Genomic DNA, 25,724 nt, shown 5'->3' with positions numbered 1-25,724 from the left:
ACTGAATTAGGAGAAAGGAGATAGGTATGGGGGAGTGAGGTAAAAGGGGTGAGAAAAAAAGATGATATGTAGAACAATCCCTTTCTTTCCATCTCTGTGTCCTCCAACCCTCCTTAACCTGATGCCTGATGTGCGAGTACTAGGCAAGACTAAGTGAAGGCTGAGATAGTAGTTTAGCTGGTAGAGGGAGTGAGAAGGTTGGTCGTACTGCATCATTGTTTCTTTCCACTTGCCTGTGAACCTGGGTTATGCATCCAAAAGGAACATATAGTGTGTGCCTTTTAGATCCTGAGCCTTTACCTGTTTAAGACTGAGCCTCAAAGTTCAAGGGAACTCTGTGCTCCAGATATTTGCCTGCCTGAAACACAGAGGGAATTCAAGCCCAGTTGTGGTCTTAGTAAATGTGTTGTTTTGTAGAGGAGGCATCCTTGCTGTTTTGAAATAAGAAGGCGTTTTTGAATTTTTAAGCTGTCACCTTGCTAAAATAAGGAGGGGTTCTCGGCTCTACAAAGCAAAACGCTAAAGTAGGATTAGGATCGCAAGTAGAACCAAGGCTTCTGTGAGAAATAGTGTACAGTCAGAATAGCAGATAGACTGCTTAGGGCAAGGACCATCATTTGTATTCATCCAGTCAATTATTATCTTCTCTGTTCAAACCATTGGGAAGATTGTCTTTGAGATAACAGGGAAAGTGTTACAATTCTGGGCATTGATGCTTGGTTATGCTCAGGAAGGCGATGCCAAGCCTACTGAGGCAAATGGAGAAAATGTCTTGGCTTCCTCATTTGGAGCTGGAGCTGTTAGGCTCACTAGATCAGTAGTTTTTGAAATTTAACAATAGTGTCCTGAGGTCCTTCAGAGGTACCCCAGCTGCCGAAGGGATGGATATGAGGAAGAAAAGTCCAAGCCCAGGAGCATTAGGCTCCCCAGTGCCCTGTCCCTGCATCAGCCAGAGTGACCTTCCTTTTATATATTCTATGCACTCTAATTTTACATAATATTTTACCTGGGGACAAGCGCAGGAGGTAATCTGTGAAAAGAAGTTTGAAAACCATTGATGAGAGATCTTTAAAATCTCTTCCAACTTTAAAATCTATGATTCTATGACTGGCTAAATTCTAACATTCCCTATAGGTAAGTTTTATGAGTTTTTGAGTCAAGTTTCTCTTAATGCTTTTCTAAGTTAAATACTTATATCTAAGTTGGGCTCTTATGCATAGTCTGAAGGATTAAAGAGTTTCCCCATTTTCATAACTTAAGTACATAATGCCATATTTTAAATGATAGAAATTTCATTTATTAAATCATCTTTGTAGACTTTATTTATTGAACATAGTACAGATAGGCATTTAGCCAGCTGGTACGCCGTTCTGATCCAAGGCATGAATATTTGTCAGTATTCACAACTCAGTTTGAATGTTTTAAGTCTCATTATTTTTGAAATCCCATTCTAACCTAGAGATCAGCAGCCTAGTTCATATTTTGAAGTTGTTTTTAATTGTAATACCTTAAATCTCAGCTGATGTTGCTGAAAACAAAATAAGCAGAACATGTTTATCAGTGCTCAGTGTGTAGTATATTCTCAATAAATGTTTATTTAATTGAGGCATCATTATTACATCTCATATTTAATAGCCTTCATTTTACAAAGAGCTTTCATATATAGTATATTTCATGTTATCTTTCAGTAACACTGTGAGGATAATGTACTATATTCACTAATGAGAAATTTGAGAACCATTGCAGTAGGGAAGTGCCAAGTTTGTAAATGCTACCCTTGTTTTACTTGGCAAGTATAGATTGGTCTTTAAAGACTCCTATATCTTCCTTTGTTTCTGATCTCTCTGATTGTATCTATCTCATTTATTGAGCATATATTTATTGAGCCCTTAATTGTGTTACTGTAGGCTAGGGATAAAACACACAAAAGTCCTTGTCTTTATTGAGTTTGTAAGCATCCATCATTTTCCTTCAGTCTCTAACCTTTAATCTTAGGGCATCACTGCAAGTTTAGAAATATATGTAAGCCTTAAACTGAAAAATATTAATCGTTGCTCTAGCAAATGGCTTCTTATTTAATAAAATTTTTATAATGCTAAATGTTATTATATAACTTATATTTGGGAATTTAATTTCCTAAAGTCAATATGAAACTAATCAGGACTTTCCTTAAATAGCAAAGCACCGATGTTCATATGGTTAGTGATAGTGATGGAGATGACTTTGAAGATGCTTCTGAATTTGGGGTGGATGATGGAGAAGTATTCGGCATGGCGTCATCTGCTCTGAGAAAATCTCCAATGAGTGAGTATTAATAGCTCTTTGGGTCTAGCACTGTAATTCTCCCTCCTAGTGCAGAAACTGATGAAGAAAAGTAAACTTAAAAATGTCTTTCTGACTTTCAGGTTTGGAGAGAGAAAATATAGCCAGTAGGCATTATTCATTAGAACTGGAGCCTCTTGAGTTTTTATTTTATTAAGCCCAACATTTCCCAGTGCTTTAGTAAAATCATTAAAATGCAAGGGAATGTAACTTTTGTTTTACATGTATAATTAGTTATAAATCTCTCTGTTTATTTTAAACCTAGTGGTGGATAAATAGCTGTATTTTCTGTGACCATACTTGTTTCCCCACATCTTATTGGGGATACCAGTTTTAACAGTAGTAATACTACTTTTCCATTCACTGGTACCCATCTTTAGAAGACAAAAATAAACTAAATGTGCCATCTTCCTCACTTCCATCTTATAAGATGCATACTATAGAATCACAGTGTTTGCTATATGCAAAATGACCATTAAAATAAGTCTCTTAAATGGCTCATTTACTCTGAAATTAGGGAACTCCTGTGGACAGAAATAGATATGACATTTACATAACATTGACTATTTCCCTGATTATTAAGGTCTTTAAAATAATTTGAGATACTTTTTACATAATATAGTCACAAGATGTCATTTCAATAAAACATTGAAATCCTAATTGATGTCTGGCACGTATTGTAAATGCTTATTAGCAGAATTGTGTCAGTTTTTCCAAAATTTATGAGCTTGGAATTTTTCCAAGTTTCTATTTTAAGGTTTGATGAAATCCAATGTATATCGAGTTAAAATGTCTCCTCAGATATATCACAGAAGCTAAAATTTTATTTCCTCTTTATTGATTAAATATATTTCTTATATGTGGGATTAGATGTTATGTGGTTTGTTTTTTGTGTCTATTTGTTTTGTTTTTTTTGTTTTTGTTTTTTCTTTTGTTTGTTTTTTAGTGCCAGAAAACGCAGAAAATGAAGGAGATGCCTTATTACAATTTACAGCAGAGTTCTCTTCAAGGTAGGGTTAGGACATTAACTGTATAAAATTGATGTTCTTTTAATGCTACTGTGATTTTTCTGGAGCAATTATAATCATTGATTGTTTTTAATTTCTCCTTAAAATAGTCAAAGGATACATTTATCAATCTATATGTTCCTGATAGAGAAACACATAGTATTCAATGCCAGATAATAGTAAACCATTTATGCCGCTTCAGAGATATATTCATCTTATTTCTATATCTTTATTGAAGCATAATAAATGTATCACTAATTTAATATCTTGACTGTATTCCCAAAGGACTAGATTATAGGATACTACTTTTTAGTATATCCTAGGACAAATGAAATATCCTTTACAATAATATTACATAAAAAGATAATTTAAAAATTTTAAATGTTACTGAATTTTTCTTTTAATTTTTGTTTTTAAATCATTTAGCATTTCTTCTTTTAAGAGTCTACTATAACATGTTCTGTATGCATCTGAGATTCTCTTAAGGTGTTTAAGCAAAGACAATTTAAATACTTAACCCTAAAATTTCATGTAAATAGTTCTCTTTAGTTCTATTTTCTGATGTTATATTATATTTTGGAAACTTTGCAGGATACCATTTTTTCCCTCTCTGTTGGACTTCCAGACTAAATGAACTAAAATGGAAGATTAAGGCCACTATAACTAGGAAAATCTTATGAAAGTGGGTAACCAGGACTTGATACTTATAAATGGCATGGTTTTGTGGCACTTATTAAATACATTTGCTAGATGTACTTAAAATTCCAGTGTTCTAAATATCACTTTAGACCAAGAAGAATTCCAAAAACTAATGAAGCTCATTCCCAAGCCTTTAAAAAAATGTTTTAATGTTTGGTCTGTTCTTAAGAGACATTAGCCCTGACATTTACTTAAGCCATTGGTTAGACTTGTGAAACTTTGAAGTAAATTTGAAATGAATTTTAATTAATAGACATAATTTTTCCTATAGATATGGTGACTGCCATCCTGTATTTTTTATTGGCTCGTTAGAAGCTGCTTTTCAAGAGGCCTTCTATGTAAAAGCCCGAGATGTAAGTGCAATCTTACCTTTTCTGATTAAAAAGTGTATCCCATAGGTTTACCACCAGGCCTGAGGCAATGCTTATAGTTTTCTGGTTTTCTTCAGATTGAAGACTTAATTTTGTTTGCGGTTCATTTACTAACCTAATCATCAGCAAGATGCCCATTTCAGGTGGGCAGTAGTATGATATGGTACTGTTGACTCTTGCAGAAGGCCTTGTCAGTCTCTGAAACAGGGATTTTAGTAAGAAAAAAAATAAAGATGGACATGCTTAGAAAGGACCAGTCTACTTGTTTGTGTTCTTTTCAGTTTCATTACATGGTTGACAGTTTCTTACTAAAGGATTTGTCCTTCAGTCTTTTCCCAAAATGATTATTCCATCTAGTAGTATATATTTAAAACTTGCAATACTTTTTCCCCGAAAGTCACTTTAGACAACAAAAAGATTCTTCCTTCAATGGAGAAATGGACTTTTATGGTCTTGAAATCAAGTAGATTGATGTTTATGACACGAATTGAGAAGGTACATTTTAAGCAAGAAGGTTCTGTGTAGTCACTCTATTTATATGTTGACACAGCAGTTGAGATATCAGTAATCGGGCTCCTGCCTATCTGTGCAGCTTCAGCTCTTCCCATTACCTGCCTTACACTTAATAAATCTAGCAGTAGTGTACCATTTGTATTTCTCCGTTATCTTATTCTTTTTTCATGCTGTCCACTGTCAGTAATGCCTTTCATCCTGCTCTTTACCTGGTTGACTCCTGCTCTTTCTGTGACACTGAACCTTTCCTGACTCTTCCACTATTCTCACATTGACTGCACCCCCTCCTGTGGTATTTTGCAGTGATACCCTCTACTCATCTTGTTGTTACACTTAACACATTGCTTGTAATTATCTATTCTCATTCCGTCTCTCTCTCCTTCCCTTCCTCTCCCTTTCTGTGTGTGTGTGTATGTATGTATATGTATATATATATATATATGTATATATATGTGTGTGTGTATATATATATATATATACACACATGTGTGTGTGTGTGTATATATCTTCTCAAGATACTTCATTTTCTTTTTTAGCAGTGACTGTGTATCTTACATCCCTATATATAATAAATACTCTATATGTTTAATGAATGAAGGAAAAATGAGAGAGGAAGGAATAGTATGTAGAAGGAATAGAGGGAAAGTTAAGTTACTGGAATTAAAGAAGACAAGGAATTTTGAGAATGGGTGAAAGAGTACAAGGATTTTGAGAATTCAAGGATGCCTCTGAAATTTGTAGTTTCTAGTTAGTTTCTAGTCTCTTATACTCTGACCTAAAGAAAAATTTGTTTTAAACAAATTTTAAAAATTGAATTCCAAGACAATAATTAGTGATCAAACTTAGAGCTATCATTAACAGTTTAATGAAGCAGATTAAGAAATATAAGCATAAACTGTTCTTTATCCTAAGAATAGTGGAATAGCCCATTATGAAGGCGGTCGTAAGCATCTGTTTTTTAAAAACTCTTAAATCTATATAAAATGGTAGTTATTTTTAAAGAAATACATGTTTATGATAATACATGTGTATAGTTTCCATAAGTACAGGTTGGTGGAAATATTGAAAAGCAAAAAGAAAATATTCTAACACAGATTAGTGGTTAACTTTATGATATATGTTGTTTCCATAATTTTTATTCTATATTTCAATGAGTACATTTATACGTACTTAATATAAAATTTAGTCATGTAATAATTTTGTTAAAACACCTTATTTTCACCTTTTAATATTATTTTCTTAATTACATTTTAACTTTTTATTTAAACAGTTTTAATACAGAAAAAGTAAAACAATAATACAGTAACACCCAAATTCCCTATGCCTACCTAGATTTAATAACTACTAAAATTTTGCCATATTTGCTTCTATATATAGCACATTTAAAAGTTTATTAGAGTTTTAAGCCTTAATAACTTCAAAAGTTTAACTGCTAAAAAAAAAAGTTTAACTGCTACTCACTTCTAAAATAGCAGCATTTGAAATTTAATTACTTACATTTTTGTAATTATTTAAATATGATTTTGTTGAATAAATTTTTTATGATAATTTATGTTTTAGTTCCTTTCTGATTGGAATAGTAAACATTGACTAGAACAGAAAATAAATTTAAAATTTATTGTTCAAATTTACAAAAACAAACAAGTGTAAAAGAAATATAAAGTTTCATATGATTTATTTAAGTTTGTAGCAAGCAGTTAAATGTTTGAAATTATTAAAACTTAAACTGGGGTAGGGATGGGGGAGAGGGTGAGGAGATTAGAAAGCAAAATCGATAATCACAAAATTGCCACGGGGATATGAAGGACAGTTTGGGGAGTATAATCAATAATGTTGTAAAGATTTTGTATGGTATCTGATGGTCTTATTGGGGAGATCACTTCATGGACAGTGTAGATGCCTGACCGCTGTGGTGTGCACCTGAAGCTGAAGCTGAGTAGTGATGGGTGTTGACTGTGGATAGATATATATATATATACATATATATATATAATATATACATACATATATATATATATATATATATATATACACACACACATATGGTCACAGGATGTGGAATGCAGCACAGGGAATGGGGTCAGTGGAACTGTGGCCGCTGTGTGCGATGTCGGAGGGGTGGTAGATTGGCGAAGGGGGGTTGTCACTTTGTGAGGGGTGTAAATGTCTATTGCATTGTTTTGTACACATGAAACTAATAATAATAATAATAAAAACTTAAACTGAACAAAAACACTTAGGATACCCTTGTATATTCATTGTTTTTTGCTAAACCTTTCAAAGTATATTACAGACATCATATTTTACCCCTAAAAATATCTGCATGCATTTTCCAAAAATAATGATATTCTCTTACATAATCACAGTTCTATTATCACATGTAACAAAATTAACAAGACAATAATTCCCTAATATCCAGTACATTCTCAAACTTCACCAATTGTCCCCAAATGTCTCTTTAACTGTCTTTTTTTTTAACCATGATCCATGCAAGGATGATAAATTATATTTGGTTGTTAGATTTATTAAATCTGTTTTAAGAAGGCACTCCCTCTTCCTTTTTTTTTTCTTCATGACATTCACTTTGTGAAGAAATCATGCTAAATGACTTACACATTGTTCCAAATTCTGGATTTGTGTGCTGGTTCCTTGATATTATTTAACTTGTACCTCCATCTCCATATTTCCTGAGAAGTGGATGTTAAGTCTAAAAGCTATGTTCAATTCAGATCAAATTTTTTTGCAAGAATGCCTTGTAAGTAATACTGAATACTTTATTATAATAGGATTTTTAATGGTTATGGAGTATGGCCATGTTGTTATATTTAAATAACTTGTTGGACAGAAACATATTTGAAAGAGTACTAATTATAGCTTTAAAATAATTTATTATTTTTCAATTCATTCTTTGATAAGATTGTATTTGGGATATGTCTGTTTCTTCTTTCTAGCAAGATTGCTAAGCAGTTGAAGTAACTGGAAAATGTCAGGGCCTTTTGTAACTTAAACTGTAACTCCCAAAACAGGTATAGACATCTTTTAAATCTCACTTAAGAAGCTACTGTAAGATACACTGTGTATACCTTAAACATTATAATTTTAAATGAAGAAACTTGTTTAAATATATAGAACATAATAGAAAAAAGGACTTTTACTAAGTGTCTGATACAATAAACTGGCATTTGGATTTATTCAGACTGATGCTCCCCAGAGGAGCATAAACTCTTACTTATCAATTTCTAGGGGTTTCTAATGAAACAATTGATTTTTTGTTTTTGATTACTGTCTTAAGTCTTTTAACAGATGAAAATCATTGGCTCATATAATTAAATATTTTGTTTCATATTAGATTCATACCAAAATCCACTGACCTCTTTGGACTCCTAAACTGTCTTTATCTTTCTCCCCTTGTCCAGGGCTTTTTCTTTCCTCATTTCTCTTTTCTAAATTAAAGATCAACAGTTTATGCATTGTGTATTATATTACTGTAAACTTAAGTAAAATTTACCCACATGATGGATAAATTATTCAAAATTAAATCTAAGCAGGTACATTTATTACCTTCAGATTTATATGGTGCTCTATGGTTTATAAAACATTTTCATATATATATTTATATGTCTCTTATTTGAATCCCAGAACAAACCAGTGAAATAGGGACATATAATATCACATTACCATCGTAGGGATGAGGAAGTTCAGAAAAGTTACATGACTTGCCCAAAGATACGTAAATACTAAGTAGTGAGGCCAAATAAGAGCTCAGGTGTTCCAACCCAGGTAAGTATGCTTCATACTATACTATCATACCTCACTTTTCAATGCTAACTGCTGTACCGAAGGATTCAGTTATCAAACTTCATATCTCCTTCCCAGGTTTGAGAGTTAAATAAATCTTTTTCAATACTGTTTTTTAAAACTTCTGAATGAATCATTTTTAAGAAAACAATTTGCTGATGTTCAAATATTTTAAGGCAAGTGTGACCGATACTGTGGCATTCTTACTAAATTTCTTTCATCTTAAATATCACGTTTAATTTAAACTGCGGGAGGCACATTAATTTTACCAGGGCAACAGATGAGCCTCAGGCACCAGCATTCTTTACTTGAAGTGAGAAATTGAGTTCCAAGAGTAAATAAAAACAAGATTGAAGGTTTAAATCCTCTGCTAGGCTTTTTGAACTTATATACTCATTAAATGTTTATTGGAGTGGTGGGATTACAAAGGATTTGGGGAGCTTCATCAACTGGTATATAGTTAATCACTAAGTAAAACACTACATTTGATAAAGTGTTTCTCACGATGCCACATTCAATCCATCTTAATGAAAACTGCTTCAAACTGATTTCATTTAAAAGCACTTGGTGGTGAGAGTAGTACTCTTAGTTCTTTCTGCCTTTTTCATGAGGAATTTACAATACTGTCCAAAGCAGAGCTCCAACTTCAGTAAAACAGGTATTCTAAGTTCTGTGTTTAAGTATATTGAGACAAAGTTTTGACTTTTGACAGCGGGTTGATTAGTTTTATGACCTCTTCTCTTTTTCCCTTAACTATTAAGGATGCTCATTCAGTTGAAGACCATAAATATTTATCACATGCCACCTGGTATATAGAGGTTTCCTGCCCTTGAGATACTCAATCCAGTGGGAAAGATAAGACAATATAAACAGATCTATATAGTATAACATAGAAGCAAAGCGGAGAACTACCTGAGAAGTTCAGGGAGATTTCTTGAGGAGGTACCTCTTATCTGAATCTTATGAGATGACTAATAACTTAGGCAAATAGCAGAATTATTAACAACAAAAATGGTCTAAAGCAAAGACAAGATGATTAAAGTGAGGGAAATACAAACCAAAAAATTAAGAAAGGAAAAAACATGCAAGACATGAGGCTGGGAAGATCAGCCAGGGCCAAGGTTTGGAAGCGGCTGATTCCCAGCATTGCCTAACATTTAAAAGATATTTGTTGAGTGAAGCTTGTATTTTATCCTTAGATAAGTGAGAGCAATGGTTAGCCTCCTTAATTAAAGTTGCAGAAGAGTTACCACTGGCCACATCACGATTCCCTGGGAGTTTCCTTTTAAAAGTTTCTTTTTCTCTTTATAACCTCCCCTCTTTTCATTCCTGCTACCCCTGAATTCTCTTCACAAAAAAATTACCCGAGAATGATTTAGACATTTGTAATAACTAAAAATCAACAGCAATAAAAATCCCAGTGCCAGGGTTTATCTCCCACGTGAAGGATTGTTCCTTTCCCAGCATCCCCTTGGGAGCCTGGGCTTTGATATCAGTAATTCTGTTACGCTTCCTTGGATCTTGATTTCAGACCCAGTGCCGTTTCCAAATATTACACATAAAATAAGGAAACCCGTGCTCAATTCTTGATTTCCCACTTAATAACTCCAAACAAGTACTAAGCCTATTTCTAATCTGGGGAGAGAAAAAAAAGATGATCATGATGATAATATCTACTTTATATGGTCGTTTTAAGGGTTAAATGGGATGCTACCTATAAGTGTTCCAAACTAAGCAGTTTGGAACAAATTTGAGAAATGTTTATAAAATAACAAAATTGATTTTCTCATGTAATTCATGAACTAGCTGTAGGAACATTCCAGAAAGGAATTTTGAGAACCTCTATGAGTATTTATAGCATTAAAATGAATGCTTTGCTTTAACAGTGCCTGTTATTGTTTATTACATTTATTTTTTTTAATCAGTCCATTTTAAAGGAGTACTGTTTCTACTTCCTATTATTAAAAGTAATTTAAATACCATCACTGATAAATGTTTCTTAAGAAAAATAAATTCTACACAAATCTGAAGCCACAGCTATAGTTAGTGCGTTTCCAGCACGCCTTCATCCAGAAAAACTAGGCCAACAAACTTATTTGTGCTTTGGCAAATATGCCCAGTCTATTCCTCTTGTCTTTTGTTTTCTTTTCAATTTAAATTCCTTAAAGGCAGACAGTGTTTTTAGAGTAATTTTATATGACAGCTAGGATAGTATCCTGCCCACATGTGTTAGATAAGAAATAAGATGCTAATATAATTTTTTAAAGTACGTTTTCATTATACAAATAAAATATTTGTTGCAGACTAATAATAATAATAATACAGATGCATTTAAAGTAGAAAATGAGTTCCCACATAATTTTATGCTTGAATATAACCACTATTAAATATTTTTACTTTTAACTGGGATTTTTTAAAAAATCTTCAAATATGTATACTTATCAGTAAAAGTGCACTTCCACAAACCTAGATAGCCCGCTTTACTGCACACCTAGAGTATACAGTATACACAGTCCTATATACAGTTCATCGACTAAAATGTCATTCTGCAGCGCATGACTATAGAACAGCTATTAGTGTCACCCTCTTCAAAAACTTTCAAAAGCTAACCACTGCCTAACAACAGGATACTAGAAGATACACATATATAAAAAAGTACACAAAAGCTAACAGGCTGTGAAAATCAGGAGCCTGACGATGCATTTCTCAGAATGTATTCCCGTCGTTAAGCAGCACATGACTATACAGGAATAGGTAATGTGATAGCAGTTTGGTAGCATGGATTGAAGAGAACTTGGTGGCAGTGAGACTGTGGAACTGTGTATATTTGTACATGTGTAGTTGTGGAGTGTCAGGCAATGATTAGAAGATCATAGTACAGTAATAGCACAAAGTAATTTATAAACTTTAGCTCCTAATTTTTACAGCCTGTTGGCTTTTGTGTACTTATTTATATATGTGTATCTTCTAGTATCCTGTTTCTCCCACACTCTCCTTGGAATGCCTAACAAAACAGAAGAGAATAACACTGCTTTTGTCATAGACCTACACTATGTGTTCTGGCCTTTCTTTCCTCTATGAAGCATTTCAGTAGAATCTGTTGGTTTTGTATTTGCCTTGTCACTTACAGTCATTTATAGTTTTGTATTCGCCTTGTCATTTACAGTCTCATAAATAACTGTATTAAGAATATCACAGTATTTTTAATGTTAAGTAGTACATAGTATCTTTATTAAAGATATTGGAAACTTAATTTCTCTTGCATATACACTTATGAAGAACCCCAAAAATTGATAAGAAAAGGACAACAGCCCAGTATGGGCAAGTTATATAAGCAGATGTTTCACAGAAAAGGAAGTAAGGCAACTCATAAATATGAGAAGGTGCTTCATACTGCCCATAATACAAGAAATACAGATTAAAACTACACTAACATATCATTTTCACCTAACATGATAGCAAAACTTTTTCTGCATATATACTTAAACATGAGAAATAAGATAAATAAAAGGACATTTACTATAACATTGTTTATAATAGCAAAAAATTGGAAATACCTTAAATGTCTTTCATTCAGTGGAATACTATGTGACCATTAAAAAGAATGAAGCCACTTCATGTATATTGATGTGGAATGTTGTGCAAGATGTTAAGTGAAAAAAAGTGAGATGCATAATAGTATATATAGTATGTCTCCTTACATGTTGTAAAAATTATGTTTATATGTAAATAGATACATGGATTATAAAAAATACCTGAACCAATCACTTACTATGACTTCAACCATCCTATTGAGTTTTTAATATATGTAATTTGGCCTTTCAGGTAGATGTACACTTCATTGTTGCACTATTACAAATCCTAATAGGCTCTCTGGGTATGGATATTAGATGGACTGGACCCCATGTTAGTAGTGAAGGCTCTCCCTGATATTTGCATAAAGTCTAAACTTGATGCACACTGAATAGCAACCTCCATGTCATCTTTTGCCTTCATCCAATCGCAGTTTCTGCTTGACCTTCTGAGAATAGGGTCCCCTCCTCTCTTCTCACTAACAGATGAACAAGATGGAGCTTTCTAAATGACCAGTTGGATCATTTGCCTTAGGCCAGTGGCAGTTATAATCCCTTAAAGTATAATTCGGGGCCCATTGGGCTGTGAGCATCTTTCTGATGGACCAAGAACTAATCTATAAATGTATTAGGTTGGTGCGAAAGTAATTGCAGTTTTTTGCAATTTTTAACCTTTTAAACCGCATTTACTTTTGCACCAACCTAACTTTTCTTCAGATCTTATGGATTTGATCTGAAGAAAAAATCCATAAGATTTTTTCTATAGAACATTCTATAGACTATCATTTTTATGTATGACTAAGAATTTCTTTTAGATAGCCAATTGTAAGAGTTAGGATTGGGTTTGGTTACTTGTAACAAAAAAATAAAAATTAACGTCTTAAACAAAATAGAAGTTAATTTCCCTCTTCCCTTCAGGAAGTCCAGAGGTAGCCTGCCCAGGGCTAGTATGGCGCATCACAGAGTGAGAAATTCAGGTTCCTTCTATTACGTTGTTCCACTGTGGGGTGCAATTCAGGTTATACCCTGATTCAGTATGACTACCAGAGCTCAAACTAGCACTTCTGCTTACATTGGCCAGAACTTAGCCACACTGCTTTAGAAGGGAGGCTGAGAAATGTATTCTTTATTTCAATCAGCCATTAATCCAACTTAAAAAATAAATGAGATTTCCTCACTAAGGAAGAAATGGACAATATTTAGGGACTGCTAACAGTTTGTGTCACGCCTATTAAATGAGTGGAAGAGAGTTCCTATAATTCTGTATGCTTAAACTCAGCTTAGCTTTTTATAATTTACAAATTCTACTTGGAAATCTTCCAGACAGTATTTGACAGTACTAGAAAGTTACTGAACAAATGTACCCACAATCATTGGAATTCCTGTGATTTTCAGGAAGAATGCTTTATTATCAATATATTTTAATGAAAAATTACTGTTAACTTATCTTCAATGCTTTATTGCTATGGTTCCCCCATTCCCTAGAATATGGAAACAAATAAGATAGACAGGCTACTGGTTCTTCTTCTCTTCCTCTGTGGCCTAAACGTGGGAGAAGGGAGTGTTTGTTGATCACTGCCTTTCGAAGTAGGTACCTCACATTACACTCCTGTTGTTCCACCCGTTTAACAGGCCTGTCGTTAACTAGGGGTAGTTATCCCTCTCAGAAGAGAAGAGGATCAGAAAAATCCTGCCTGCTCTTTCATGTGACTGCTTTTCCAGTAGTTGTTACTGCTCCTAACTGTTGCACTGGAAAACTAGTGAGATTTGATCTTTGGTCTGGCCTGAAACTGCCTACTTTCTTGCCTCCGTACTTCCTCTGTCAGCCTCCCCAAAGAGCCTGCTCTCTCTCTACAGTTTGCTGTAAGTGCTTCTCCTTATTCGTAAAAACTTTAGTCACATATTGTTTTCCTCAAAGATATTTCATGACCTGAGTATTACAGTCTGAATAATGAAAACTGATAAAGCTCTATGCCCAGTTTATTTTATGAAGAGAGTTTGATTTTACTTCAGGCCGTTTGTTTCTTTGTTTGTTTGTTTGACCTGTGACTTCTATATAAGAGTTCTCCCTATGTGAGACTCAAATACACCTGTGTCCTCAAGGTTTCAGAGTGCAACCCCCATATCTGCTTCGGGAAGTGAGAGGAAAAAGACACCATCCTGGCATCTCCTCATCTTCAGTAGCTGACTATTTCCTTTTGGAACCTCTCTAGTTGGTTGCTGCCCTTTGGTCCCCAAGCTTAGCTTTGGCATCCAAAACAGGCAAAGTGTCATGATTCTTTCCACAAATCAATCTGCACTGTGGTTCTTCTCTCTTCAAAAATTACTGCCTTGGCATTCTTCAAACACAGTGGGCCATTGACATCACTGGGCCTTTGCCAAACTTTTCTCTTTGTTTTTTCTTTTTCACTCTTTTTCCCTCACTATCACCTAAATTTAAAATTCAGCTCAAGTCACGAAGAATCAGTTACTATAACCTGCTTTTAAAATTCAGCTCAAGTATCACCTTCATAAGGAAGCAGCCAATCTGAAGTTCAGTCTAGACCCTAGGACCACCTCTGTTGTAGCACTCATATCACCATCCCCCTGTAAACAAAGTATTGGACTTCTTAACCTCCAGAGCTGTGTAGCACCCAAGGCACACAAAAGTAAAGTAGCTTTCCTTTCCCAAGGTCATACAACAGGGAGTTGGCAAAGCAGGAATTTGAACCCAAACAGTATGGCTTCATGCTGCACTGCGTCTATTCTCATCGAGTACTTATCTTGAGTCACGATTGTATGCTGGGCTGGACATATGACCATCCATATACAGGAACAGGATTATGGAAGTGGACAGTGTACTGGACGGATCCTAATTAGAGCCTGGATTTAAAACTATAAATAAAACAGCAACAGAGGACATTTGAGATACTTGGAGAAATTTGAATATGGACTCTATATTAGATGATGTTATCATAACAATATTAAATGTCTCGGGTGTGACAAAGATTTTGGTTATATAAGGGAATGTCCTTGTTTCTTAGGAGACAGATGCTAAGGTATTTAGGGTGGAGGTGTCATAACGTGTGCAACTTTAAATGTTTCAGGGAGAAGCATAACAAGAATGATAGAGCAAATGTGGCAAAATGTTAATAATTGATAAATCTAGGTAAAGGATAAATGAGTATTGTATTAGTGTCAATTGTTTGTATCTAAAACCATCTCCAAACTTAAAAACAAAACCAACAATAGTGATGATGATTCTGATCATTATGGCAATGATAATGATGACAGAAAAGAAGGGAAATGGAAAGGGAGAAATAAAGTCAGGTCCCAATGTACACAAATGGCTTTATTTTAAATTTATTTTAATTCTCATACTGGAAAACTATGAACTAACTGCCATTTCTAGAAGTTATTTGTCATATCAACTTTAAAATCATTGAACATACAGATTATGAGTGTTCTGGAACTCAGAAAGAAACTAGACAACTCCTTTTCAGTCCATCAGCAAATATTTTCTGAGTGTCTGCTCTGTGCCTGGCTTATTTTGAGACACAGCCAGCTCATTTCTTCCAGCTGTGTGTTCTGTGCTTCTGTGATGCAAGGTCCTAAACATGATAGCTACTGAAGCTCAAGGCCAAGTCACGTTGGTTGCTGTCAGCTTGGCATTTCCTAAACATCAGCCTAGTACCTTAGGTCTTTGATTTGAATGCTGCCAGTAGGAGAAATTGTATTAAAGCTACGTGATCTTTAATACATTTTCATGGCTATCATTTCTCTTGGAATTGCTTTCAAAGCTTTTGTTTTGCATGGATGATCCCAGAATCTTCGTCCGATAGGAATCTTCAGCTACATTTTATTCAGCACCTACTGTGGGCCAGGCGTTGTAAATATAAACTTGACCTGCTTTATCCACATTCCTTACAGTGACCATTTTGCCCACGGTCACACAGCTGGCCACTGGCAAAACCGGGTTTAGCAGCACAGGGCTTTCTGTTACTTTAAAACTAGGAGACTTTCCTTTACACTGTGTTACCAAAACCTAGATCGCAAAGAGGATGTCTGAGGAGAGTGTAGCTGTGCGGCTGACTTTTGTCATCTACCAGACTTACACACTCTTGACCAAATTAGAAAGACAAATAAAATAGAGTGTTTTTAATGCCCCAATTTATCACTTATCATATGGTGCTGCAATTAAATTTTTGCTTCCCCATGCACAACCCTCCCGCCAACTCTTGAGCACCAGAGAATTTTGTTTTATTCATTTTTATATTCTCAATGCCTAACACATAGGCACTCTGCAAATGTTATTGAACTAAATTATTAATGGGCCAAAGGAAAAAATGGTTATAGTAATGGAAAATAAAACATTTTCTTAGGCTTTTTCTATGTACTAGATGCCCTTTCTTCACAAAAGCAGTTTTCTGATATGCTGAACCCAGTTCTCACTGTTTCGGCCTGTATTTAATTGAGCTCAGTAAAATAATCAGAAATCTGAATCTGGGGTTCAGTCAGTCATTCCTATAATTTAATCAGAGATTTATGCAGCTGAATTTAGTAGTATCTGCATATTATTAAGAGTCTTTATATTTTTCTTATTACTATCATAATAACAGAAGAAAATTTTTGTTAAAAGTTTATTATGTTAGAAAAGATTATTTTAAGATTATTCTGTTTCCCTTTTTGAAAGCTACTATGGGAGTGCCCCCAGCCTGAAGATCCTCTTCTGATACTCTTTTTATCATTTCCTTTCTCACAGTTTAGAGCTTAAAGTGAGATTTTTTTTTTTTAAGTGTGTTTTCCTGGCATCTCATGTTTAACAGTGTCAGGGGTTTGTGTCCCTGGAACGAAAACTGTTTCTCCAGAGCCTTTTTTCTCTCAGCTACTAGTGAAAAGAGGGGCGAGGCGAGCCAGTAGCTTACCACAAAGCAAAGCCACCACAAAGAAAAGATTAAGGGTTTAGAGAGAGGTCAATGTGGGTTTTTCTCTAACTAAACACTTTCCTAAAGTTTCCTTGTGGAAAAATAATGAAGTCATCTCAGAGTTTTTAAAGAATTTTTATTTCTTTTTCACCGTCTGCATTCGCTTGTCTTCTCAGCATGGATGTTTAATCTTCCTAGGCTTTGTGAATTGGCCCAAATGAATAAGTGGTGAGCTGTCTCTCTAGGAGCTAGAGGCTTATTCTAAGGGCCTAATCACTGAGTAAACACATCTTTGCCCTCCCTCTCACAACTGCGATATAATAGTCGAGATTCTAGCACAGTAACCTGGATATTGCAGGGACCAATGCTTTGAAATGCAGAATGGTTGATCCTCCAAAACAGACAGTGCCTGATCTTCGCCTGCCTCTTTCTTCTTTTTTAAATTAAATATTGCCAAAGAGATGCTGTTTTATTGCTTGATATTGTGCATTAGTGTCCTGGATTTCCAAGTTTAGTTTCAGTCAACACTGTCGGCTGCACTTATAGGGAACTCTGCATGTTGGGTTTCTTAGTAGCCTCTTCGGCACATGTGTTTGGTTTGGAAGAGCATTTAAATTAAATCAGTGAGATAGCAATGTAAATTGCTAATCTCTTTCCCAAAGTCTAAATGTTCCATTGCAGTGTTCTTGAGAAAAATAGGCATTTTAAAGATTTAACCATTGCCATTGTTTGGTTAGAAATATGCTGATTTAAAAGTGGACTGCTCTTTTGTTCCCAGTGTCTCATTAAGTGTAGTTGCTGAGATACGATCAAATAGAATTAGTGGTTGACATCCCTCTGTCTATTCAGCTAGAGAGCTCCTAAGAAGAGGAACTCTGAATTTGTTACTGCTGCCAGGTTCATGTTCCTTTTCCTAAAACAGCAGATTTCTGAAATCTGTGATTGAAATCAGCATTCGAGTTTCTTTCATCCAACATTTTGAGACCTATGCCCGCTTAGGGATGCAAAGCCTGAAAGAGACCCAGTCTTCACACTTGAGAGACTTTGTCTAGAGGGGAACTTGGGAAACAATTACAATACTAATGGGAAGAGATAGAGGCCCAGAAAAGGAAACTCTTAACTGCCTGAGGGAATCAGGGAAGGTTTCATAGAGGCATTTTCTTGGAGCCTTAAAGGATGAGTAGGAATTTACCAGATAAGTATCTCTACAACAATGTATCTGATTACAAACTTCCTAGAAGCCAACTCCTGTTATCTGTAGACTTCAGTAAAGATGAAGGAACCCTGAATCTTTCTTACTCTCCATTTTATCACCACTGCTTCCTGCTGGGCCTGCAACAAGGAATATTTGAACAAATGCTTGTTGAATGAATGAATAAAAGACCTGAAGCATGGAAGCAGCTAGTGTTGTCTCTGAGGCCCCAGAAGCACTGATGTGTGAGTGGTGGCCAGTCTGAAATCTTCATATTCTATGAGCACTCTAAGCCTTTCCTACAGTGTGGTTGATTTCCCTGCTACTATCAAAGAAAGAACACTAGACTTGGAGTCACTCAATCTGGGTTCCAATCCCAACTGTACTACTTACTTGTACTGGTTGTGGAATTTAGGACAAGTCAGCTTTCCTCATATGCTGTAAGTTTCCTCATATGCTATATACTAATAAAGTTAAGAATATTTTGTAGGTTTAGGTTGGGGGCTAAAGTAGATAATGGGTGTGTAACCAACAGTGCCCCTCTTCATAGTAGATGCTTTTGGAATCTTAATCTACCTGTGTACCTCTGGCTATGCTCATCTAGTACAAAGTTTACCTTTGGAGAAAACATTTTAATGATTACTTTTTAAATTTTTTATTATTCATTATTATAATTTGGATTATTTATCAGGATAATTCCATCAGATAAATCCATCAGATTTCATTAACTGTTCATCAACATGAGCCTTATATTTTTCTATAAATCTTCTTTTGTTTAGTATCCCCCCACCTTTTTTTTTTATTATCATCAAATCCTTATTTAATATGAAGGGAAAGATCCTAAGCTTACTCGAAATTTTCCTTTGCCCAGGTTTCACAGACTGGTTTTGTACATTGTCTTTACCATAAAATTTTATCTTTTCATTTCCTGCTAACTGACTGTTCTTACACTCAGCTCTTCTACAAGGCAGCACCAAGAAGTTAGTCAATAACAGTTCAGGCTCTTTAATCATCGTTGTTGTTATTAAAGCTGATGTTGCAATTTATTTGTTCAATTTTAGTTTTTAGTTTCAATTATTTAATTGAATGTTCAACTATAACCGAGGACACTTTTAAGACAGCAAATGATGTCATTGAAAGCAAGTTTTATCAGGCAAAAGGGAAGAAATAATTTTCCATGTGAGAAACTACACTGGACATTTTCCGAAATATAAACTAGAAAGAATTCATGTGAAGTGAACATTTTCTGTCCTTTCAAATGGCGATTAAATGTTGCATGCTTTAATATGGGAACACATTAAGGACTTTGGAATTACCTGTAGGACTAAAACAAAACATTTCAGACCTTTTCCTTTCAAGTAGAAAAGACTATTCAGTGTTCAGGTTAAAAACATTAAAAATACGTAAGAGATTTTGGCATCCAATCTTAATTAGTATTGTTTTCTCTGTATAGTTGAATAGTTCAAAATTAATTTTCCCTTTACACAAAGTATGTGTTAAATATGAAGAATGGTGAATCCGTTTTATTTAAAGAAAATGCAATTTGGTTGCAATTTCTGCTTGAGATAGGCTTGCATTTATTAACAGGAATTTATGACAGTGGTCTGTAAAATGGAATATAATCATCCTAGCCTTTTTAGAGTGTAAGGAAGCATATTTATTCATATTAGTAAATGCTTTAGGAACTCTAAGTGTCAGGTACTGTTTTAGGGAAAAGCATTAATTTTTATCTTTGCTGTTTATATCAACTGATTATACCTTTCCAGAATTCGAGAAATCTTACATTAGTTTATGTTTTAATTCATCAGTCTTTTCTTTTCTTTTCAGAGAAAGCTTCTTGCTATCTACCTCCACCATGATGAAAGTGTATTAACCAACGTGTTCTGCTCACAAATGCTTTGTGCTGAATCTATTGTCTCTTATCTGAGTCAAAATTTTATAACCTGGGCTTGGGATCTGACAAAGGATGCCAACAGAGCAAGGTAATCTAGTTGTTCACAAGTTACAGTTGGGCTTCTATTTTTTAAAAAAGTCATCATTGTATTTGGTTTCTTATCATCATAGACATTTTCATCCTCTATCATTATATTTAATTAGATACAAACTATTTGTTGTAGCTAACATATGCAGTTATTTACAATTATGAATTCCTTAACTGATAAAGATTTCTTAAATTCAAGAATAACCCAAAAACCAAAACCAAAATACATTGTTCCCACCTTTTTGCATTAAGACAGGTGTTATTACATTGCTGTGTACTGTATGTTCTAATGTTGTCATGTGTTAAACATGTAGAGAAAGTATTTTTTAATAATGTTCGGAAAAGACAGGGCAAGTCTAACATATAATCCTAGTAGTAAGTTTATTTTTTAATAATTCCAGTGAAGAAGGAGGGACATTCTGGACCAGTCCAGTGGAGTTGGTAATAGCTTAACTCTAGCATATGCTAATTGATGTAATCGCTTTATTGCACACATTCTTTTGCACACATCTATATTCTCAATAGGAAAAAAAAATCCCTTTTCTAGCTGTCAGGATAAATTTACTTAGTTTGTTAATCATGATGTCTGCAAGTGATGAATAATTCTTCATATTTTGCCTATTTGCGTTTCCCATCTGAAATATATTTCATTATGTTTAATTACACAATTGGCCATAACATCCCATGATGCTACTTTGGGTGTGTTAACACAATCGTAATCACAGGCTGCTGGTTTATGAACAAGGAGATTAAATTAATTCATTTCAAGGCAAGCCTGTTGTAGTTACCTAATTTAAATGATTATATAGAACAATTAGAAATTAAATCATCTGATTTGTCTTTTTATTATTTTATGGCTCACTGACTTTTTGCTCATCATTCAGACTTTGTTTTATGTAATCTGAATTTGAAAAGAAAGATGATTCTTCCTTTAAATGTGAAGCAAAAGAATGTTGAAGCAATTTCTTCATCTAATACTTCATTTCTTTAAGCAAATGGTTAGGGAATTTCATAGGATGACTTCGATCTGCCTTGGAAATGTTCCCTGTTATACATAAATAAAGAACCTTTAGCACCTGTATTTGTTTAAATTAAATCAGGCTATTATTCATACTCAGTTAAAGGTGATGAAAAGCAGTGCCAAAAACAGATAAAAATGCAGCATCGAAGGTCTTTCATGAGGCAAAATACATAGACTGGAGACTTGGCTAAATCTTTTGCCATTCACTGGCAGTAAGGAATCTCCTCCTTTCCTTTTATCCACAACTTGATGGAGAAGGAAACACTATTTCTAAACCATCTGTAGTGGCTAAGTTCAGCGGGCTACCTGCTGTTATTTTGTTCTATCCTCCATTTAATTCCTTAGTTCCTTTTATTTTACAATGACAAAAAATTGCAGTGTAGTTTCTTTTGAAAAACAGTGTTTGAGGGTTTTTTTTATGACTGGCAATCAACAGCCATGTAATTGCTTTGTTATGTTTTACTAAAGAAGTCTGTTAAGTAGCACAACTTTGATACACTAGTAATAAGAGTTTGCAGGTTACAGAGACACCTGTGGTGACCAAAGCGACAGAAGCTGCTTATTAGAAAGAGCCAGTACAGCTGTGTCCTATTAACTCCTTATGACACTCGTTTACAACACAAAATAAAGGCCTTGTTTAAGGCTTTAGAGCTATTTCTCAATGGATTGCAGGACCGACAATGAAGTATGATAGGATATTTCAATCTACATTTTTAAAAATGTGACATCCCATTATTAAATTACTGTCATGAAAATACAAAGAAGTGATATTAAAGACTGAAAATAAAAATATCTAGGAATTCAATTTAATAAACATTTATAGAAACAAGCAAGGCCATGGGGAGAAAGAGAATGTAACGATTTCTAGAATTTAAGATACTTGACATTCTTATTCAAAATCACATTCTATCCATATTACAAATTAAAGAGTATTTTAAGGTAAAGTATTAAATTTCTCTCTACAAAGTTACAAAATTATATAGCTATTTTTTGTGTACAACCCCTCATTATTACTGTTAAAGCAAAAGGAAAAATACACATTTTACAAACAGATGAAAATTCATTGGAATGGCATATTCCTAAAAGAGAGTAAAAGTAGATTTCTTTATGATATATGGAATTGTAAGAAAATTAATTAATTGGGTTGATTCATTGCCCGTAAAAAAAGGGTTTAGCTTAGCTACAATTTCTGTGCCTCCTATCATAGATTCATCTAAATAAAATTATCTAATTGAGTTCCATCTCTGTGATCTCTTGGATTTTTATCACCACATTTATCCAAAGGTGTTTGTCATGAAAAATTGATTGCACCATTCATTTGATGCTGTTAACATTGAATAACAAAACCTCAAAGTTTTTTACTCTCAATTCAGTAGAAGACTGCTACACTAATATTTATTGATCAGTGAGCTATATATCAAACGTTGTTGTGCCATCATTTGCCTATTACCAGAGAGTTAAAATGGGACAGATTAATATATGGAAATTTGGAAGAGGTTTCTAGGCATCACAAAAGAGATTGTTACAGTGGGTTTCCTTTTAACTGTGATTTTTATTTTTTTTTTATGACAAATGTAAAAGTTCGGCAATAAATTCCAGCTCGATGGCTTGTCTGGTCCCATATCTGGCTTTCCTAGTTGAGGCTACTATAAATTTAGAGAATCCTGAGCCTGTACGCTATTTAGTCTGGATGCTTCCTTAATGGTTTTCTGGGACTACCCCTGATATGATAGCAGGGGGACATCATTGCCCAAGATAGGAAGGGACTTGCCAAGCAAATTACTTTTCCTTAAGAAATACTCCGAGTAAGTTTACAGAAGCATTAGTCCTCCACAATTTACTGTGAATCTCTCGTGTGTAGAAGTGAAGGATATTGGACTAAGTGAATACTTTGGTAGGGTTACTAGAATGTCAGTTGCTTTAATAAGTTAAAGTTTCTCATTTCACTAATAAACTAGAATCAGATTTTTATGGAATGCCCCTGTTATACAGTCCTGTGATGTTGATGATTTGGGTTTCCCACCTTTAAAATGATGGTAATAACTTTCTTTTTTAAGCTGAATACTTAAGTTACCCAACTTATATCTGTATAAAAATGTATTAGAAAAATTTCTAGATTGATCATGGAATATTCCAAATATGAACTGAGACATAAAACTTTAGTTATAATGATTATTACAGTGTATGTGCTCACTAAATTGTAATCTTCTGGAAGTGCTTATTCATTTTATTTGTCTCATTAAACAAGGCACTTCACAAAATTTTAGAAGAAACTCAGTAAGCATTTGGCAAATGAATGCATTGTATCCAAGTCCACCTAAGAATGTTGCTTATAATTTCAGTATTGTATATCAAAATAGAGGTTTCTTTCTTGGAAAACTCTCTACAGTCTTGTTGGATGCCATGTCTAGTTAGAATTCAGGGCCATTGTTTCTTCAAGCAGTACGCAGAAAGCCCTTATTGGTCTTGAGAGGTACTAGAGGATATAATTTCCTAAATGTGCATCAGAACAGTGATCCTGATACAACAAATTGGATATACCTGTAAATGAAAGAGATGAAAACTAAAAACAGATAGATAATAGTAAACAAGGAGATCCTATAAATCACTTTTGGAAGTGGCTAAAAAATATCTTAAGAAAGATGTATCTTCCTTCATGTTTATTCATTGAGTAAACATTATTGAATATTCATTATGAACCAGGGAAGGTGCTGTGCACTGAGGATAAAAAATTGAAAAAGATACAGTGATAATGCTCCAAACATTCCTAATCTAGTAGGCAAGACAGACATAAGAGCTAATACCATGTTTCCCCAAAATAAGACCTAGCCGGACAGTCAGCTCTAATGCATTTTTTGGAGCAAAAATTAATATAAGACTCAGTATCATATCATATCATATCATATCATATCATATCATATCACCTGGTCTCATATTGTGTTAAAATAAGACCGGGTCTTACATTAATTTTTGCTCCAAAAGACGCATTAGAGCTGATGGTCCTGCTAGGTCTTAAGTTTGGGGAAACACGGTATGTAATATGACTTCTGTACAAAATGCTTTGAGAATATGAACTTCATAGTGAGTTACTCTGCGTAAGGGGCCCAGGGAAGAACTTGAAAGGGAGGACACACAGATAGGTAAAATTGGAATTTTACTTTTTTTATTCAGAGATTTTTATATTAGCAGCATTCGTAGTTTATTGGGTTGCATATATTTGCTATTCTTAAAAAAGGATATTGGTATTTTAAACCTCATTATTAGGTATCTAAATGAAGGGTCAGTGGTTTACATAATTGTGGAGGAAAGAAAAAATAGAAGAATCTTACTAGCTAATATATTCCTGTATGGTCTGAATCAGATTGAGATTAGAGTGAACTAACCAGGATGGATAGATCCCAAGTTGTTTTGTTAATGCTTCATCCCAATATTGGCATATGCTTACAAGCAAACACAGTGGAGCAGAGATCAGATATTCTTTTGGATGTGTGTAACACGTAGAGAACCATCACTGATTTAACTAATACAATAAAAATATTTTTTACCACAATACATTCATAGTGAACGAATGCTTGGGCTATGAAAAAATAATTTCTTAAAATTCAGGATAGATATCACGTCTAGGAAGCCTTGCCTCTTTCCAACCTTCTCTTACCTCATTCTGGGTTAAAATGCACCTTCTACATGCTCCCATAGTATCCCTACACTAATTTGTATTAATGACACTCATTACAAGTATGGTTATTGTCTATCTCCTTGCTGGGTTGTTAGCTCCCCAAAGAAGCTATGTCTATAATCTCAATGTGTTACACATTGCCTTTTTAAAAGTAAGTGTTAAAATATTGATAAATAAATAGTCTCTAATAGTCTTATTGAAAAATAAGAATGACCAACTTGGGTAGTAGAAAGAGCATTGGAAATGCTGCTCTTTCATTGGAAATTACCCCCTCTAATTGTGTAATCCTTTCCCCCATAATCATTACTAGGACTGAAAAAGCAACAACTCTCCTTACAGAATGAACTAAAAATGTTCAGACTGGGTACCATGTCTTCTGCTGGCCCAGCAGCACCCCAGAATACTGTGGCCTATATTCATGTGTCCTGGGCACCTGCAGGCCATCTGGAAAGAGGCTTGAAATTTAACCTAGATGAGTTCACCCCGTGGTTCCAGAGTTTCTTTCCCAGACACACTAAGTCTCTGTGATACCCCTGAAGCAAATGGCCTCTCAAATTGGGTCATTTTGGGATGGTACTCTGAGCCTTCTGCATGGTGGTGGTATTGATTAAACATGTCCATAGGACCAGAGCGCTAGACTGGCTACATGTACATGGTGAGCTATGCCC

General features: G+C 34.4%; 1 protein-coding gene across 1 annotated transcript in view; it reads left to right on the top strand.

Moving 5' to 3' along the window:
* The window catches only part of FAF1 (Fas associated factor 1), a 394,652-nt gene that overhangs the window by 256,172 nt on the left and 112,756 nt on the right, over positions 1 to 25,724 (top strand). The window contains exons 10-13 of the mRNA XM_033115190.1: positions 2,178 to 2,304; positions 3,269 to 3,332; positions 4,300 to 4,381; positions 20,206 to 20,360. Of these exons, the coding sequence (XP_032971081.1) occupies positions 2,178 to 2,304; positions 3,269 to 3,332; positions 4,300 to 4,381; positions 20,206 to 20,360 (428 nt within the window). The remainder of the gene's footprint in view (positions 1 to 2,177; positions 2,305 to 3,268; positions 3,333 to 4,299; positions 4,382 to 20,205; positions 20,361 to 25,724) is intronic.

The sequence above is a fragment of the Rhinolophus ferrumequinum genome, chromosome 9 (assembly GCF_004115265.2).
Source record: "Rhinolophus ferrumequinum isolate MPI-CBG mRhiFer1 chromosome 9, mRhiFer1_v1.p, whole genome shotgun sequence".
Lineage (NCBI taxonomy): Eukaryota > Metazoa > Chordata > Mammalia > Chiroptera > Rhinolophidae > Rhinolophus > Rhinolophus ferrumequinum.
This window is presented reverse-complemented; position numbering and strand designations above follow the sequence as displayed.